General features: G+C 38.8%; 2 protein-coding genes across 6 annotated transcripts in view; one reads left to right on the top strand and one right to left on the bottom strand.

Annotated features, from left to right (window-relative positions):
* TMEM167A (transmembrane protein 167A) overlaps positions 1 to 14,888 on the bottom strand; it is a 34,401-nt gene extending 19,513 nt beyond the window's left edge. The window contains exon 1 of the mRNA XM_032627784.1: positions 14,785 to 14,888. Within this exon, the coding sequence (XP_032483675.1) occupies positions 14,785 to 14,787 (3 nt within the window). The 5' untranslated portion in view covers positions 14,788 to 14,888. The remainder of the gene's footprint in view (positions 1 to 14,784) is intronic.
* A 101-nt stretch (positions 14,889 to 14,989) lies between these two features.
* The window catches only part of XRCC4 (X-ray repair cross complementing 4), a 256,211-nt gene continuing 252,189 nt past the window's right edge, over positions 14,990 to 19,011 (top strand). The window contains exon 1 of one of the 5 annotated variants that reach the window (XM_032627537.1): positions 14,990 to 15,078. The gene's annotated coding sequence lies outside the window, so the exon portion shown is untranslated. Of the gene's footprint in view, positions 15,379 to 19,011 lie in introns of all 5 variants that reach the window. The other 4 variants (XM_032627540.1, XM_032627539.1, XM_032627541.1 and 1 more) reach the window with 4 other exon arrangements.

The following is a 19,011-nucleotide window of genomic DNA, read 5'->3' as shown; positions in this document are numbered from 1 at the left end:
CAACAAGGATGCACACTCTCACCAATTCTATTCAGCACAGTATTGAAAATCTTAGCCACAGCAATCAGACAAGGAAAAGAAAAGGTATCCAAATTGAAAAGGATGAGTAAAACTGTCTCTGTTTGCAGATGATATAATACTCTATTCAGAGAACCCTAAAGTCTCCACACAAAAATTAGCAGAATAAATGGGGCTTCCCTTGTGGTGCAGTGGTTGAGAGTCCGCCTGCCAATGCAGGTCCAGGACACAGGTTCATGCCCCGGTCCGGGAAGATCCCACATACCGCAAAGCGGCTAGGCCTGTCAGCCACAGCCGCTGAGTGTGCACGTCCGGAGCCTGTGCTCCGCAATGGGAGAGGCCACAACAGTGAGAGGCCCGCATACCGCAAAAAAAAAAAAGCAGAATAAATGAATTCAGCAAGGTAGCAAGATACAAGATTAATATACAGAAAGCCGTTGCTTTTTTTTCTCTTCGTTGCTTTTCTTTACACTAACAATGAACTATCAGAAAGAGAAAGTAAAAAAACAATCTCGTTTAAAATCATCTCAAAAAGAAAACCCTAAAAATAAATTTATCCAGGGAGGTGAAAGACCTATATGCTGAAAACTATAAAACACTGATAAAGAAAACTGAAGATAACTCAAAGAAATGGAAAGATGTCTCATGCTCCTGGATTGGAAGAATTAACATTGTTAAAATGGCCATACTACCCAAAGCAATCTACAAATTTAATGCAATCCCTATCAAAACACCCATGACATTTTTCACAGAACTAGAACAAATAACCCTAAAATTTACGTAGAACCACATAATTCCCAGAATTGCCAAAGCAATACTGAGGAAAAAGGACAAAACTGGAGACATAACACTTCCAGACTTCAGACAATAGTACACAAAGCTACAGTAATCAAAACAGCATGGTACTGGCACAAAAACAAACATACAGATCAATGGATAGAACAGAGAGCCCAGAAATAAAACAGGGAGCCCAGAAATAAAACCACACACCTACGGTCAATTAATCCAGAACAAAGGAAGCAAGAATATATAATGGAGAAAAGACAGTCTCTTCAACAAGTGTTGTAGGGAAAGCCGGACAGCTACACATAAATCAATGAAACTAGAATGTTCCCTCACACCATATACAAACTCCAAACGGATTAAAGACCTAAATACAAGACATGACACCATAACTCCAAGAAGAAAACATTGGCAAAACATTCTCAGATATAAATTGTAGCAATATTTTTTTTAGATCAGTTTCCCACGGCAAAAGAAATAAAAGCAAAACAAACAAATGGGACCTAATCAAACTTAAAAGTTATTACACAGCCAAGGAAACCATCAACAAAATGAAAAGATCACTTATGGAATGGGAGAAAATATTTGCAATGGATGAGACCTACAAGGGGATAGATAATATCCAAAATACACAAACAGCTCATACAACTCAATATGAAAAAAACAACCCAATCAAAAAATGAGCAGAAGACCTAAAACTAAATAGACATCTCTCCAAAGAAGACATTCAGATGGCCAACAGGCATATGAAAAAATGCTCAACATCACTAATTAGAAAAATGCAAATCCAAACCACAATGAGATATCACCTCACACCCATCAGAATGGCTGTCATCAAAAAGTCTACAAATAACAAATGCTGGAGAGGGTGTGGAGAAAAGGGAACCCTCCTATTCTGTTTGTGGGAATGTAAATTGGTGCAGCCACTATGGAAAACAGTATGGAGGTTCCTTAAAAAAGGAAAAATAGAGCTATCATATGATCCAGCAATCCTACTCCTAGGCATATATCTGGAAAAGATGGAAACTCCAATTTGAAAAGATAGATGCACCCCAGTGTTCATAGCAGCACTGTTTACAATAGCCAAGCAATGAAAACTAGTCAAGTGCCCAACAACAGTGGATTGGTTTAAGAAGATGTCATACATACACACACACACACACACACACAAACACAATGGAATATCACTCAGCCACAAAAAGAATGAAATACTGCCATTTGCAGCAACATGGATGAACCTAGAGAATATCACACTAAGTGAAGTAAGTTAAAGACAAATATCATATGACATCACTTATACGTGGAATCTAAAACATAATACAAATGAATCTATATACAAAACAGAGATAGACTCAGAGACACAGAAAACAAACTTATGGTTACCAAAGGGCAAAGGGACATGGGGAGGGATAAATTAGGAGTATGGGATTAGCAGATGTAAACTATTATACATAAAAGAGATAAGCAATAAGGGTTTATTGTATAGCAAAGGGAACTATATTCAATATCTTGTAATAACCTGTAATGGAAAAGAATCTGAAAAAAATATATCTGAATCACTTTGCTGAACACCAGAAACTAACAGAATATTGTAAATCTATACTTCAATTAAAAAAAAAGTATTTCTTGTAAAGTCAGGAGTTAGACAAAAAATAAGAGTTATAAAAAAAAACTATTTTAAGGTGAAATTGTTACTTGCAAATATAAAGCGTTACCTGAAAAGCCCAAAAGAATCTTGTGAAAAATGATTACAGACTATAACGGAATTAAAATTGAGTAAGGTGGCTAGGCACATATTTAAAATACTTAAATCAACAATCATCAAAATTACAGTATCAACCAGTTGAGAAACAAAATGGAAAAAAAGGACTCCATTTATAACAGCAATTAGAACAAAACGCTAAAATATATAGGAATAATCTTAACAAGAAATCTGTAATATTGGCATCAAAGACCAATTGACAAAGCCTTAAAACATACTGAAGCATACAAAAGTAGAATGGAGTGTATGTCAGGTTCTTATATCGAAACGCAATACTGTAAAGCTGATCTATAAATTTAAAATGAACCCAACTGCAACAAGTTACTTTTGTTGAAATTGACAACTGATACTGAAATTCATATGGAAAAATAAGTAAGCAAGAATAGCCAAGAGATCCTAAAAAAAGAATTAGCTATCAGAAACTGTCATAATATTTTTTAACCTTTTACACATTTAATGATTTTTATTTACTAACCAAAACATTTAAAAAATTATACATGTTATTTGCCAATATTTTAAGAACCAAAAGATTCTTCTGTACAATGCTAAGTGATGGAAAAACATAATTTCACAATCGGTATATCTGTAGCTATGTAATAAACCTTTATGCAAAGAGAAGACAATGAAGTGATTATCACTGGAAGGTTTTCAACCTAATTATCAACTTTTCTGGATTTCTCAAATTTTCTAAGTGTTACGATTATGGTCTGAACAAGGTAAAATTGATTTGTAATTACTATTTTAATAGCTGTTCTCTGTGCAAATCATTTCTTCATGGATATAATAAGGATAAAGTTTAATATGTCTTGTTTTTAATTGAACTGGATTTTAACCTTGCATCTGTGAAAGCAAGTAATATATATTTTTAAATTTGAAATAAATCAATAAAAGAAATGGTGATCAACTCTAGAGAGAAATCATAGTATCTCACAATGCTTATTTTTAAAGGTCATATTTTGAACATGTATATGAATTCGTCGATGAATAGTATTTGATAATAATCTAATGAAATATAAAGCACAGGTTTCCTCCTAGCCAACATAACTAAACATGTATTTGATATCTACTTTGTCTGGAGCATGAGGGTAGACACCGGATTAAAAAAAGTACATAGCAAGACAGGAGACAAGATGGCGGAGTAGAAGGACTTGAACTCATGTACTCTCACGAAAACACCAAAATCGCAACAAACTGCTGAACAACCATCGACAGAAAAGACTCCAATCTACCAAAAAAGATATTCTACATCCAAAGATGAAGAAGCCACAACGAGACAGTAGGAGAGGTGCTTTTGGCAGGTGGGCGACCCACAAACAGGAAAATACTTATATTGCAGAGGTTCTCCCACAGGAGTGAGAGTTCTGAGCCCCACATCAGGCTCCCCAGTCTGGGGGTCTGGCAGTGGGAAGAGCACCCCCCCAGAGCACTTGGCTCTGAAGGCCAGTGCAGCTTTAATGTAGGAGCTCCACAGGACTGGGGGGCAGGACTCGACTCTTGGAGGGCAAACACAAGGTTTCATCTGCACTGGGACCCTGGACAAAGCAGTGACTCCGTAGGAGCCTGGGTCAGACCTACTTATGGGGATTGGAGGGTCTCCTGGGGAGGCAGGGAGTGGCTGTGGGGGCAAGGACAGTGCTGGTGGAGGCCCAGGGAGTACCCACTGGCTGCCATGTTGGCCTCACCCAATGGCCTGCAGGCTCCAGAGCTGGGATGCCTCAGGCCAAACAACCAACAGGGTGGGAACACAGCCCCACCCATCAACACACAGGCTGCCTAAAGCCTTACTGAGCTCACAGCCACCTCTAAACACATCCCTCGACACGGCCCTGCCCACCAACATTGTAAATCAAGATCCGGCTCCACACAACAGTAGGCAGGCACCAGTCCCTTCAACCAGAAGGCCTGCACAGACCCCTGGACCAACCTTACCCACCAGGTGCATTCCTATACACTAATAACGAAAGATCAGAAAGAGAAATTAAGGAAACAATCCCATTTACCATCACATCCAAAAGAATAAAACACCTAGGAATAAACCTAGCTAAGGAGGCAAAAGACTGTATTCTGAAACCTACAAGACTCTGATGAAATAAACTAAAGATGACACAAACAAATGGAAAGATATACTATGTTCTTGGATTGGAAGAATCAATATTTTCAAAATGACTATAATACCCAAGGCCATCTATAGATTCAATGCAATCCCTATCAAATTACCAATGCCATTTTTCACAGAACTAGAACAAAAAATCTTAAAATATGTATGGAGACAAAAAGACCCTGAATATTCAAAGCAATCTTGAGAAAGAAACAGAGCTGGAGGAATGAGGCTCCCTAACTTCAGACTCTACTACAAAGCTAGTCAACAAAACAGTATGGTACTGGCACAAAAACAGAAATATAGATCAATGGAACAGGATAGAAAGCCCAGAGATAAACCCATACACATATGGTCACCTAATCTATGACAAAGGAGGCAAGAATACACAATGGAGAAAAGACAGTCTCTTCAATAAGTGGTGCTGGGAAAACTGGACAACTACATGTAAAAGAATGAAATTAGAACATTCCCTAACACCATACACAAAAATAAACTCAAAATGGATTAAAGACCTAAAGGTAAGGCCAGACACTATAAAGTCTTAGAGGAAAACATAGGCAAAACACTCTGACATAAATCACAGCAATATCTTTTTGGATCCAACTCCTAGAGTAATGCAAATAAATACAAAAATAAGCAAACGGGACCTAATTAAACTTAAAAGCTTTTGCACAGCAAAGGAAACCATAAACAAAACGAAAAGACAACCCACAGAATGGCAGAAAATATTTGCAAACCAAGTGACTGACAAGGGATTAATCTCCCAACCTGAACATCCACCAACAGAAGAATGGATAAAGAAGATGTGGTACATATATATAATGGAATATTACTCAGCCATAAAAAAGAATGAAATAATGCCATTTGCAGCAACATAGATGGGCCTAGAGATTATCATACTAAGTGAAGTAAGTCAGACAGAGAAAGAAAAATATTATAATATCACTTATACATGGAATCTAAAAAGATGATACAAATGAACTTATTTACAAAACAGAAACAGACTCACAGACTTTGAAAACAAACTTATGGTTACTAAAGGGGAGAGGTCGGGGGGAGGGATAAATTAGGAGTTGGGGATTAATATACACACACTACTATGTATAAAATAGATAATCAAGAAAGACCTACTGTAAAGCACTAGGAACTCTACTCAATATTCTGTAATAATCTATATGGGAAAAGAATCTGAGAAGAATGGATATATGTACATGTATAACTGAATCACTTTGCTGCACACCTGAAACTAACACAACATTGTAAATCAACTGTACCCCAATATAAAATAAATATTAAATTTAAAAAAAGGGCATACCATGATTCCTTCTTTTCAGTTTATAGCTGGCAACAAAAATAACTGATATTCACGGAATTCTTTTTTTTCGGTTATCCTATTTATCCTCATATTTGAGGCAGTTGTTATTAATATCCTTCTTTTATACATGGGACAACTGTAGCACACAGCAGTTATAATCGAGTTAGAATATTAAACTTTAAAAACTCAATAGCAACTCATAGCGTATGTAAATGAAAACTCAGCAATGCTCACAAAAAAAGAAAGAAAAAACGGCCATTTTCCCAAAGAAAAGTCAGGATAATCTTCAAGGAGAAGGCAGGAACTGAGTCAAGCCTTAAAGGGCTCAATCACATGGCAAAGAATAGAGAGCAGGCTCCAGAGGAGACAAAAGCATGGAAAACGTCCCCACAGAATCAGGAATTCGCAAGTTCAGGGAATAATGAGCAGACTTATTGTTTTAAGCAAAGGATTCACTTAGTTAAGTGGTTGGAAAAGAAATTTGCAAAGTAGGTTTATCATCTTCCTAATGGAGTATCTAAATTCATGATTTTGCAACGTATACTTTTTTTTATTCCTTGAATGTCTTGTTAAAGAAACATGCTTAAATGAAATGTCTGGGATTGGTTTCTAAATAATCCAGTGTGTATGGTGGGAGGCGTGGGGCTGATGATGAAATGCTAAGTATCTGAGACTTAGTTACACTCTTCTTTCTTCCTTTGTATGTTTGAATTTTTTCAAAATAAAAGATTTTTAAGAGGCACTTAAAAACATACTATTATTAAAGAAGTGGGGTATATATATATACATCTATCTGTGTGTGAAACCGTTTACAACTGAAAACCATTTAGAAGTATGCACTATATGATACATACAACTTTGTTCCTGGGGTTTATAGACCCTTAAATTTAAACAAATAATCTTAGGTGGTACAGTCTTTTATACTCAGTCTCTGGTCAAGAGTGTTTCAAACTCACGGACATTAGCCTACCACTGCTTAGCCTACCTAAGCATTCCTCTTAATGCTTAGCATCTGTTGCCGACTGATAAAATTTTAGTCTCAGAGTTAAAGGAAACAGATGTTACTGTTCTTTAGAAAAATAATTGAGATTTTCAATATGAAAATGTTATTAAAGGGAAGGGAGGAAGCTAAGAAGCAAGCAAACATATTCGATCACAATATAGAGGGAAAGATGATTAAAAAAAGGTGATAAGGGAAGTAAAATTCATTTACTATGTTTTTTTCTCAGATACTTCAAATCATGCAATCTTTTTCAAGGTACTCTGTGTTTTTGTACATGCTATCTATTTTTTTCAACCTTCTGGTCTCAACTCAAGAGTCATCTCTTCTGAAAAGTGTTCCTTGTCCCTACTCTTCACACCAAGCAGAGTCTGGATCTTTGTACACCTATGTGTTACACACATACCTGCCACCCACCAAATTGTAGTGTAATTGTCTCCTCTATTTTACTGAGGTTCTTATCAGTCCCCTGTGCCTATTAAACAAAATAGTGCACAGTAGTCACTGAAAAATGCTGAAATAACAGGAACTTGACAACAATTGCAAATAATGAACATTTTAACAAATACAAGAGAACATTTTAACAAATTCAAAAGCACACTTAGATTACAAATTAACAATGCATGCTATGTTTTCTTTAAGAGAAACCTCCACACATTGCTTTGCATTTATATTTATTTGTCAATGATATTTTGGAAAATTCAGAATGAAGAAGCAAATATATTTATGTTTATGGTAAAGGACCGGGCTGTAGGGTAAAATAAAGGTCTGAGAGAATTTCCCCTCAGCATCCAAATCTTTTATCACTAACTGGAATTCAGAGAAAGTTCAATTGAGCAGCCAGCCTCGAGGTGCCTGCATATGGGACAGTGTGTATTTTTCTGAGTCCACTTAATTTGTAAGAGAGACATCCTCAAGAGTTCTGGATGCCTGAGTAGGCAAGCTGGCTGGCAGAAAATTCTTGGACCTCAAATAGTTCTCAAACCTAAGGTTTACCTAATTTTCATCGAGTACACCCTGTGACAATGCCAGGGAGTATACAATGGCACGCTATTCAGTTTAATAAATTTAGCTAACTATTAAACATTAAATAACACACATTGGAACTAAGGAGTTATAAAACACAAGACAACTTGTTTCTTCTGGAGGCTGTAGGGAAGAATCTCTTTTCTTGCCTTTTCCAGCTTCTAAAGGCTGCCTGATTCCTTAGCTTTGTGACTTCCTGATCACTCTGACCTTGACAACTTTTGTTATGACTGTCCCGCCTCCCTCTTACAAGGATCCTTGTGAATAAACCGCCCTGTCTCCCCATAATTCAAGATAATCTTCCCATTCCAAAATTCTTAACTTAATCACACATGCCAAGTCCCTGGTGTCAAGTAAGATAACATATTCACAGTGTTTTTTTTTTTTTTTTTAAACGGGGTTGGGGAAAGGGGCATTGTCTACTACACCTACATTTCCTTTTTATAAAGAGGTATCCAATAACATTCCCTAGACTCAGGGCTGCCTGTAGCAACATCTGGAGCACATCCTCAAATACAATCAGAATGGTAACCTTTGGGGTCCTGGAATACAGGAGCCCTGCCCTGACCCTAACTGGCAATGAAAATCCCAAACTTTTTTTCTCCAAAGGCCCCTTTTACTATCCCTCCATATTCCAGACCCATCATACTACTCCTAGCTGATTAGAGCTTCTGATATGCTTCAAATCATTGTACTAAACTAACTTATCCAAACCAGAGGAAATACACTTAATGACTTAGTCATTTTGTATAATCAATCTGAAGTAAATCGCAATTTGTTAGGCCACTGAAATAAAAATAATTCAGACTTTCAGTTGGTCACCACTAGATCAAACTGTTTGTTCATCAAAGAAAGATAGAGATTGGTCAATGCAAAGCTTAGTTTCCAAACATGAAATAACCTCTAGTGTTGACACATCTCTTTAAAATTCTCTATTCTCAAGTCAATTTGAAAAGTTAGGAATGTTTATTTCAGATTCAATTTCTATCATTTTATCTATAAAGATATAATTTCTTATTTTCAGAGTCATTCCTGAACGTTAAAACTATGTTAAGTATGGATATAAGGGCAAGAATTCAATACAGAGTTTTGTTTATTATTATTATTATTATTTTTTATGGTACGCGGGCCTCTCCCGTTGCGGAGCACAGGCTCGGCAGCCATGGCTCACGGGCCTAGCCGCTCCCCGGCATGTGGGATCTTCCTAGACCGGGGCACGAACCCGTATCCCCTCCACCGGCAGGCGGACTCTCAACCACTGCGCCACCAGGGAAGCCCCCAGAGTTTTGTTTTTAGCTGTATAAATAAAAATGCATCTAAGTAAAAGAATACCCAAAACATTAGGAATAGAGGAAAAGACAGGGAAAAGATCCAAGCAACAGAACATAACAAAGAAGGAAACATTGAGAAAAGCAGAAGAAGTACACATATTGATGTGCTAAACAGTGCTCTGCCCAAGATGCTAAATTACTGGTTGCTAACTGTACTTAATCTGCAGAAAAGACTTCGACTAAGCCTCCAGTATATTCATTAGTCCTGGATCACTTGAGCTTCACGGAGCTTATTTACTTATTTTTAGGATTAGCCACACAAATTATTTAACTAATGTATTGATTAAGGCCCATTTTTATGCATAAAACTGTCTGGGAGCTTCAAATGTTGACTGTGGGAAATACATTTTTACTGACATATTAACTAATTCTTCCAGTTTAACTGAATACCAAAATTTTTTAAAACTCCAAACACTAACAATTTTACTTTTTAAAAAACCTACTGTTTTTACACAAAACTAAAGTCATTGATCCCTTTCTGGAGGTGGAAGGAAACCCAGAAATGACATTCCTGACCTAATTGTGATAGAAATTATACAGCACTGGAAAAGTGGGTCAGCATTTTATCATTTACAAATCTAGGTCAGGTCAGCATTTCCCAACTAGTTTCTACTTGTAAATTCATATGCACCACTATTATCTCTTAAAATGGAGAACGTGGAAATACAGGGACAAATATAAGGTAATATGTGAATGTGCAAAGACACCCAACACCCCGTGTGCCCAAGATAAGTGACCACAGGTGATTGAAAAGATTTCTAATAACACACAGAAATATTAACATTTTCTTTTGCACCTCAACTCTGTTCTCCACTGGCAACATTGGTGGTCATTTGTGCCTATTTTCATCTCATTGTCATGGTACCTAGAGTGCATTTGCTATATTTGTGCTGCTTAATTTGAGCTATTTTATGGACACCTCACATCTAAATATGAAGCAACAGGAGTGTCACAGGTATTAACAAGAGAAAGCATATATATAACTATGATTAATAGACTTAAGAAGATGAAGATGTTAATGCTTCACATGTCCTTGATAAATTATTGATAAGAGAAACTATTCTGAAGGAAAAGTGCAAATTCTGCTATGAAAAAAGTACTCTGATCATGCAGTCAGATAAGAAAGAATGACAAAATGGAAAAACCTGCAAAAATATCGAGTCAGGGTAGGAAACCTGGCTACTCATTAGAATCACCTAGAGCTTTTAAAAACAATCAATGCCCAGAAATTTGGACTGAATTGGGTGGGCATATAGTTTCTCTAAGTTCCCTGGGAGTTTTTTTTTTTTTTTTTTTTTTTAATTTATTTATTTATTTATAATTTATCTTTGCTGTGCTGGGTCTTCGTTTCTGTGCGAGGGCTTTCTCTAGTTGCGGCGAGCGGGGGCCACTCTTCATCGCGGTGCGCGGGCCTCTCACTGTCGCGGCCTCTCTTGTCGCGGAGCACAGGCTCCGGACGCGCAGGCTCAGTAGTTGTGGCTCAAGGGCCCAGTTGCCCCGTGGCATGTGGGATCTTCCCAAACCAGGTCTCGAACCCGCGTCCCCTTCGTTGGCGGGCAGATTCTCAACCACTGCGCCACCAGGGAAGCCCTCCCTGGGAGTTTTTACTTGCAGTCAAGGTTACAAGTCACTATGCTACAGAAGACCAGAATCTACTTCAGATACCTACCTAATTAGCCTGAGGTAGTCGTTTTCAAAGTGTAGTTTATGGAATCTTTTCATGGGTTTATGCAGTCAAAACTACTTTTATAATGCTAAGAAAATACCTGCCTTTCTACTGTGATGCCATTTGTATTGATGGTGCAAAAGCAATAGTAGCTACAGAATTAACATCTTAACAAACTCCCTCCACCCTCAACCACTGAGGCATACAAACGCTGCTTTTCCTCTTGAATTTCCTGTGGAATTATCAGCATTGTTGTATAATAAAAAGGGCTCAAGATTTGGTGACAAACAGAGCTGTTAAGTTTAAATTTGAGCTTCACTATTTATCAGCAGTATGGTCTTGGGCAAGACACTTAAATCATTCCGCGCCTTTTTCTTCATCTGTACACTGTGGCCAATAATGCAAGTTTTCAATAAAGCTCTGTATGTAAAACACATGGCAGAGTAGGTGCTTAATCAATATTTCCTTGCAATCCAAACAATTATCTAAACTGGAGTTGTGCTTCACCACTCCTTACTAAGCACCATCAAAATGATTTTCTTTATCTTTATCTTTCAAACCTAACTACTATTGTTAAGAGTTAAGGCATTCAATCATCTACTATCACTGTATTTGTTTCTAAACTAGTCTTCCAGATTTTAATCTTCTATGTACATTGTCACAGCTGGTTTTCCAAAATGCACACCATTCTTTTCCCTGCTCAAACATCATCAAAATACAAAGGCCTTGAAATGACTTCAAGATCTGGCCCCAATCTTTCTTGTCTCATCTCTCATCATTTCACTGCTTAACTTCTATTCCTGCCAGTCCCCAAGCAACTATTCAACTTCATGCACTTTGTGTCCATAACTACCATTTCCTTTATCTGTTTGAAGGATAGAAAATGCTTTCCCAGCTCTAGCTAATGATTCCTTCCCTAATCCCTACTCACTCCTTAATATACAGGTCAGAGTGTTACCTCTTTGGGGATGTCTCCCCGGCAGTTCTGAGCCACAATTACTCTTCCTTTGTTTCTAACATATTTCCTATGTACCTCAGCTACAAGATGAGGGAAACTATCTCACACCCTTTCTCTGATATTTGATTTAACTATAAAATGGGGGCAATAGGTCCTACTTTGCAGGGTTTATGAGCATTAAATGAATATATCTGTAAGTCACATAACACATCAACAGAGGAAGAAATGAAGACAAACTTCCTCAGGTTGATCAAGCAAAGGCTGGGCACTGGGAATGATTCTAACCCTGTTTGGCTCAGTCTAAAGCCCATGTTCTTTCCACCACACATGTAGTCTCTCTATGTCCTAGCAGCTAACACATAAAATTTACTTATTTAATACTCTCCCCCACTGTACTGTAAAATCCTTGAAGACAATGAGCACATTTTACATTTTACATGACTTTGTATCCCCAGACTCTCATTCGAGTACCAACTCTGACACTGTGATGTAGAGATTAAAAGACGTAGTTTCTACTTTAAGAGCTCTGCCTAGAGAAGGGAAGAATATAGGCAACACCTTACTGCTGTTTTCTATGCAAGAGAAACACTGGGGGTATATACGTGGAGTACAGATGTCCAAATAGATACCTAAAAGGAGTAGAAGTAAACAGAAGGTTCAGGGAAGGCCTCTTGGGAAGAGACGAAATTAAAAGTATTAATTCATAAATGATATAATTATCAGACTGTTTATGCTTTGATAGTTGTAAATTATTATTGCTGATAAACATTTTATGGTCTTCAAATGCATTTTAAAAAATGGATTCATTAAAATGCAGTAATTCAGATTTAAGTCATTATCACTGGGCTACCTCACAAATATACCAAGTGTAGGTACAAACTCAAAAAGAAACCTCATTGTGTAGCTCTTCCAACTACAATGTACATTTTCTGAAATGTGGAAACTTAAGCTCACAGGAACAGGGCAGGAATGAAAAATTAACCACCGGGCAGTTGTTTCTATTTTCCCCCATGTCTGACTGACATGTTATATTTGAGAGCAACAAATCATTACGACATATTTTATCCTGTTATGTTGTTTTTATTAACAACAGCATGAGGACTTCTGGCATCTGGACATTAAAATAAGTTTGAGTTCTGGCTTCACTAACTACTAGGTGTATAACCCCAAGCACGTCAGTCTCCTTGTGCCTGACTTCCATTGCCTGCAAACATATATTCAGTTTCGAGCCTGAAATAAGACAATGCTTATAAACTGATTTTTCAAATGCAGCCTGGCACGTATAGCAAGTGCTAATAAACGAGAGCTATTATAGTTACTTTGAAAAAACAAGTATGGCCAGATGATTCAAATACTAATAATCTTAAACACAGTATGTCTTGCTTCTAGATAGTACATAAGACAGTAAGGTGATGAAAAGAGTAATCTATCTCTGACTGTACTATGAGCAAAATAACCCAACTTCAGCCTCGAAGAGCATATGCAAGAATTAAGAGTAACAGTCTCTCTACTCTTTTTGAATTGAAAAAGGAACCATATTTTCTAAGTTAAATAACCGTTCACTCATGACACAAGTGTATCCGTCCTATCATGTGATAGGTGGAGAAAGAAGCTGGCCAAGGAAGGAATAACCCGCTAATAAACTGCCATCTCCTCTATAAATGGTAATCTTCTCCAGGGAAGACACTGTGACTTATGCCCCAGCTATAACCAAAGTAGCTGGCATAAAGCAAACAACAATTAATGAGTTTTCGATTAAATGTCTAAGGGTTTTGTGCTGTATGGGATTCTGCAGGAACTTCTGGGAACACAAGCTCAGCAACTTTTCACTGTAGAAGAGCTTTTTTGTCATGGTTGCTTTTGATACCATAATAAAAGGCATGCATCTTTTCCCCATAAATATGCTCATAAACGCAAATCTGGCACATGGACCTCATACATTCACCGTGAGGCCTGGTGTAGAGGCTGTTGGCATTTACCATAACAAAGGTGAAATGCCTGCAGACATAGCTTGGGAGCTTTTTGCTATTACTACTGATTATTACATCTGCCCTCTGCCTATGCTGGCTTTATTTTTCTCAACCTGGAGACGTAAGCATTTTGCGAACTTTTGTGACTTATTTCAAGCTTTTCTAAAAGACCCAAACTATTAAAGGAATCTGCAATAAGATAAAGTAACACATAAAACCTTCTTAATGTGTGGAAGGGGAGGAAGGCCCGAGGCCAGACACACTCCAAGCACATTAAGCTCCTAGAAGAGAAGCCACCTGCACAGACAACTCCAATCATTAAAATATAGCTCATAAAGTAGCATCTCTAAAGTTGAGAAAATGGAGTTGGAGGAACCTAAAAGGCCACTAATTCAACATGTGAAAATTAAGGTGTAGCACTTGGGGTTTATTTGACAGCAGGGAAATAAAAACCTGGATCAGGCCCGCAGAGAGATAAGGCGCCGCAACATAACAAGCGCAAACCCGGGCAGTTCTAATGCCTCAAAATGACCACAAAGAGTCTAAGTAATTGATGGGTTAAACCAAACCAGCACACTTCTTCGAAACAAGTCAGGAAAGTGGCCTCGGCTTGTGAGGAGGGGTTCCGCGGCCCCGGGGTCTTTCTTGGGCTGCCGGCCCTGGTTCTCCCTGGTTGGACGTGGAGGAGCCACATGGCTCCCGGGCCTGTGCATCCTCCGAGGCCCGGGAAAATCAAGTTAGTGACAGGGTTCCCTAGCCGGGGACCCGGGATCGCCGCCCAACCCTCCAGCCCTTGTGCGGACCCGCAGCCCCTTCACAAAGCTCAGCCGCGACCCCGAAGCCCCGGTTCTTACCATAGTGAGGCCGGCGAAACCCCAGCCACATCACCCTTCCGGGCCCTGGGCGGAAGAGGCGTGCAGGCCCGACTTGCCTTTCTCGCTCCTTCCGTGATCTGGTTGGGCCTGTCAGGGTACCTCCTCCGGAGCCGCACGTCTCAAACTCTACGATAGGCTCATCTCTACCGGAAAGGGCGGGGTGTAAACAACGTCATTCAGCCCCGCGGAAGTAAATGACACTTTCATTGGCTGCTGGATGTCTGCCTGTGGAGCGGGCCTTTTGGAGGAGAACGGAAGTGGAGTTACTGACAGGTAGGGTCCGGAAGTGGCGACTGCCTCGGTAGTCTAGTTCTTTTCTTTTTTAGCTTTGTAGAACTCCGCAGCGCGCAAATTTATTCCTGCTTGGATTCCACCCCTACGATGTGTAAGCTTCTGGCCCTTTTGTTTATGGACTCTTCGGGAACACCTGGGTCCCCTGGGCTTACACGCAGGGCGTTCATCTCCTGGGCTCCCTTTTCAGTTTCTCCCTTTGCACCTGAGAGACTCTTTGGAATGTAAAGCGCCTTAGAAATGCCCTGTAAAGTTGTGGGATTAGGAGGACACTTGCATTCGGTGGGTTGTGTTGAGAAGGTGTTGGATCATTTCTCTAACATTGGCGTTTTGTAAATGGGTTCCATCTGGGGCTGAAACGTACTAGGCCCGTTGGGGTCAGGAAAGAACTTTCTGTGATAACAAATGGAAAGGAACTGCGTTTCCTGAGTTCAGTAGTTGATTAGGTACTCCAGAGAAGGAGTCCAGCTGCAAGGTCAATAACATGCCAACTTTTTCTTTTAATCAGTAGTATTATTCTTTAGCTTTCTCTAATTTTAATAATCCCATTAGATAAGGCTTTATTCCCCCCCACCCCGAGATTCTTTTTAAAATGTTATCAGTTTTTTTAATGCTTTGACTTAAAGTGGGATAGAGAAAAAGAGGAAAGGAAACTCACATGAGGTGTTGATTTATGTGCTGTTCTTGGCCAAACTATGAGACTTTTCTATATTTAGGGCAACACAGTGATTAGAACATTTGGGTTTCTCCTGTGATTACATCGTTGGCCACAGCCCAACACGTTTTTTTTTTTTTTTTTTTTTAACCATAACTAACTTTACTTTTGAATCTATTGAATTGTGAAGAGTTGGTCCAATACACAAATTTAGCAAGTATTTAACTAAGCTTTATTCATGGGATCATGAGAGTGCAGCAGAGGAATAAAGATGGCCTGTTCCTTCCAGAAATTTAATGGGCATGGGGAAGAGGGGAATAAGAAATGTATAAAAACGTACTGTACCCTCCTCCTATCAAAAAACAAGCCATAATGCTCTGACTTGTGATTGCTTTAGAGTATATCTTGCAAGTCTTGCCATTCAAATTAAATAACCTTGGCTTAGTTATGGAAATTATGTTGTGCAACTCATCAAGCTTGGCTTCTAAAGTAGTAACTGTGTCTGCAGACATTTTGCTTTCATGTGAAGGTTGTCTTCATCTTTAGGAACGCTTAGGGTTATATGTAATACCTGAAGTGCACCAGGAAACTGAAGTTGTTAGAGATCACAATTGATGCACTATATTTATGGATTTGAATTAATTTTAGGCCATGGGCTCTTACGTACTTCAGCTTCAAAATAGGAAAGAACAATGTCAGTTATTTTAAAGTTACCCATAGAGGAGCCCAAATAGCAATAGATAAGGTTGAACATACATAAATGTGTAGTTTGTTTTTCATGTATCACAGCAAACAAAGTTAATCTGATGTGTGGCAAGATCTCTAGGGAGGTGATAATTGAGCTATATGGTCATTAAGCACATAAACTCCCTGCTCTTGGTTTTCACTGCCAGTGAACTAATGTAAGTACTATCTTACATTGCTGTTTCAAAAGTCTACTTTCCATAGCTCTGCTGTGGATTCTCATTTCAAACTATCTTGGATCATTTTCTTACTTACTAAAAATGAAATCTGACTCTATCATTTCCTTCTTCAAAAATTATTGTCTCTCCTGCATCCAGAAGAGTATTTTTAACTTTGGTTTCACAGGTTCAGTAGGATTGTATGCAAAAATAGTATGTATTTATGTTTTTTTGTGGAGAGAATGCATAGGCTTCCCCAGTATTGTAAGGATTAAATGAGTTATTACAAGTAAGTCATCTAGCCAGGTATTGGACATACACTATGCACTCAGTAAGGGTTGCCTGTTGTGTGCCTGGCTTGCTTTCTTCACTAAATTAAAAACTCTTTGAAGGGAGGGATAATGGTGGAGGGCTGATTGACTTGCATGTTAGGCACTCAATAAAAGGTTTTTTAAATTAATGGTTTTTAAAATTAAATTGGTATCACTTTTATACCACCAGACCACTTTCTTCCCTCTTCTCTTTTTACTTTGTGTCTAGTATTGATAGCGTTGATTATTTCCTTTTATCTGACTTCCTTTTTTTCCCTCATTCAATGATATTCACATATATTAAAAGACAGTGGTTTTACTTAACTCGTTTTCTTTGATCCTCAACTAGTCTCCATAGACTGAGGTTGAAGTTCTTTGTTACCTAGTGTTCGTCTTTGTCCTTTTTTTCCTCCCTCTTTTTTTTTTTTGTGGTACGTGGGCCTCTCACTGTTGTGGCCTCTCCAGTTGTGGAGCGCAGGCTCATCGGCCATGGCTCACGGGCCTAGCCCCTCCGCGGCATGTGGGATCTTCCCAGACCGGGACACGAACCTATGCTCCCTGCATCGGCAGGCGAACTCTCAACCACTGCACCAACAGGAAAGCCCTCCCTCTTTTTAAATTCTCTTTCCCCATGGCTCTTAGATTAAGACCCATAAAATTTTGATTGACCTGTATGTTATTTCTTTCACCTTAAGAAATGCTTCTTTTAACTTTTCTCTACTTCCAACCCCATTTATTTGCTCCTCTGAGCAAAAATCCTTTAAGGAGTTTCTATGCTCCAAGTCCCAATTTCCCTTCTACTGTTCTTTCTTGAGATCCCTTCAACATGGCTATTGCTCCCCCAAATGCTCTTGTTAGTGTCAGCAGTCAGTATGAAACCGTGAATTGTTCATTTCCATATATCATTGCTATTTCTCGTCTCCAAGCCTTTTCTCGTGCAGCTTCTTCTGCCTGGAATGTGTTTCCTTATCTTTTTCCTTCCACTCCTAAACCTTTTCCACCTTTTAAGATTTACAGATATAACTCAAGGAAGCCTCCCCTGAAATTTCAGGCTGGTTAACGTGCTACTTTTTCAGATGAGCTCCTACCCTGCCTCTGCACTTTACAAGCTTGTATAATAATCCTCTTTGGGTGTTTCTATCTCACCAGAGAGCTGGGGATATGTCTTACTCATCTTTGAGATATGAAAGCCTGGTACATAGGATGTAGTCAGTGAACATTTTAATGCATTAATGGCATGTCCAAAGTCACTCAGCTACGAAGCCGTAGAGTTTTGATTTTAATCTGGGTCTTCTGAGTATAAAATCAATGCTTTATTTGCAATACCTTGTTTTCAAGAAAGAAGGTGGCTATCTTCAAGCTAGTTCTTTTTGTACTGGTAGGAGGTAATTAATGCATTTTATAGCCCTGGGCAGTTTGTTCCTTGTCCTTTGTGAAGCTGATGAGAAAGTGAGTTGTGTCTTTTTCTAAAACACTGGCAGAAATCAGTGAACAGAGGGTTATTATAGTCAGCAAATTTTTTTTTTTTTTTTTTGCGGTACGCGGGCCTCTCACTGTTGTGGCATCTCCCGTTGCGGAGCACAGGCTCAGGACGCGCAGGCTCAGCGGCCATGGCTCACGGGCCTAGCCGCTCCGCGGCATGTGAGGTCTTCCCGGACCAGGGCACGAATCCATGTCCCCTGCATCGGCAGGCGGACTCTCAACCACTGCGCCACGAGGGAAGCCCAGCAAATTTTTAATATTGATAAAATTGGGCTCTTTCTAGAAGAAAAACACCACTGAGACTTTCGTTGCCAAAAGAAAAAAATCTGTGTGAGAATTCCTAACTGTTGATGAGGCATTCATGCTTTTACTAGATGCCAGTATTGCCAATAGCTTTAAATTAAAGTTTTGCTTTTGTGCTATTGGGAAATCCCAGGGTATTTACAAGGTAGTGCACAGATTTTCTCCCAGTGATGGAAATTTGCTCTTAAGATTGAGTTAATGATGGTTAGTTTGTTAACATGATTTCTGATACTTGGCACAAAAGTTAGGTACACTAATTTTG

This window comes from Phocoena sinus, chromosome 3 (assembly GCF_008692025.1).
Source record: "Phocoena sinus isolate mPhoSin1 chromosome 3, mPhoSin1.pri, whole genome shotgun sequence".
Taxonomy (NCBI): domain Eukaryota; kingdom Metazoa; phylum Chordata; class Mammalia; order Artiodactyla; family Phocoenidae; genus Phocoena; species Phocoena sinus.
Note: the sequence above shows the minus strand (reverse complement) of the source record. Positions and strands in the feature narration are given on the sequence as shown.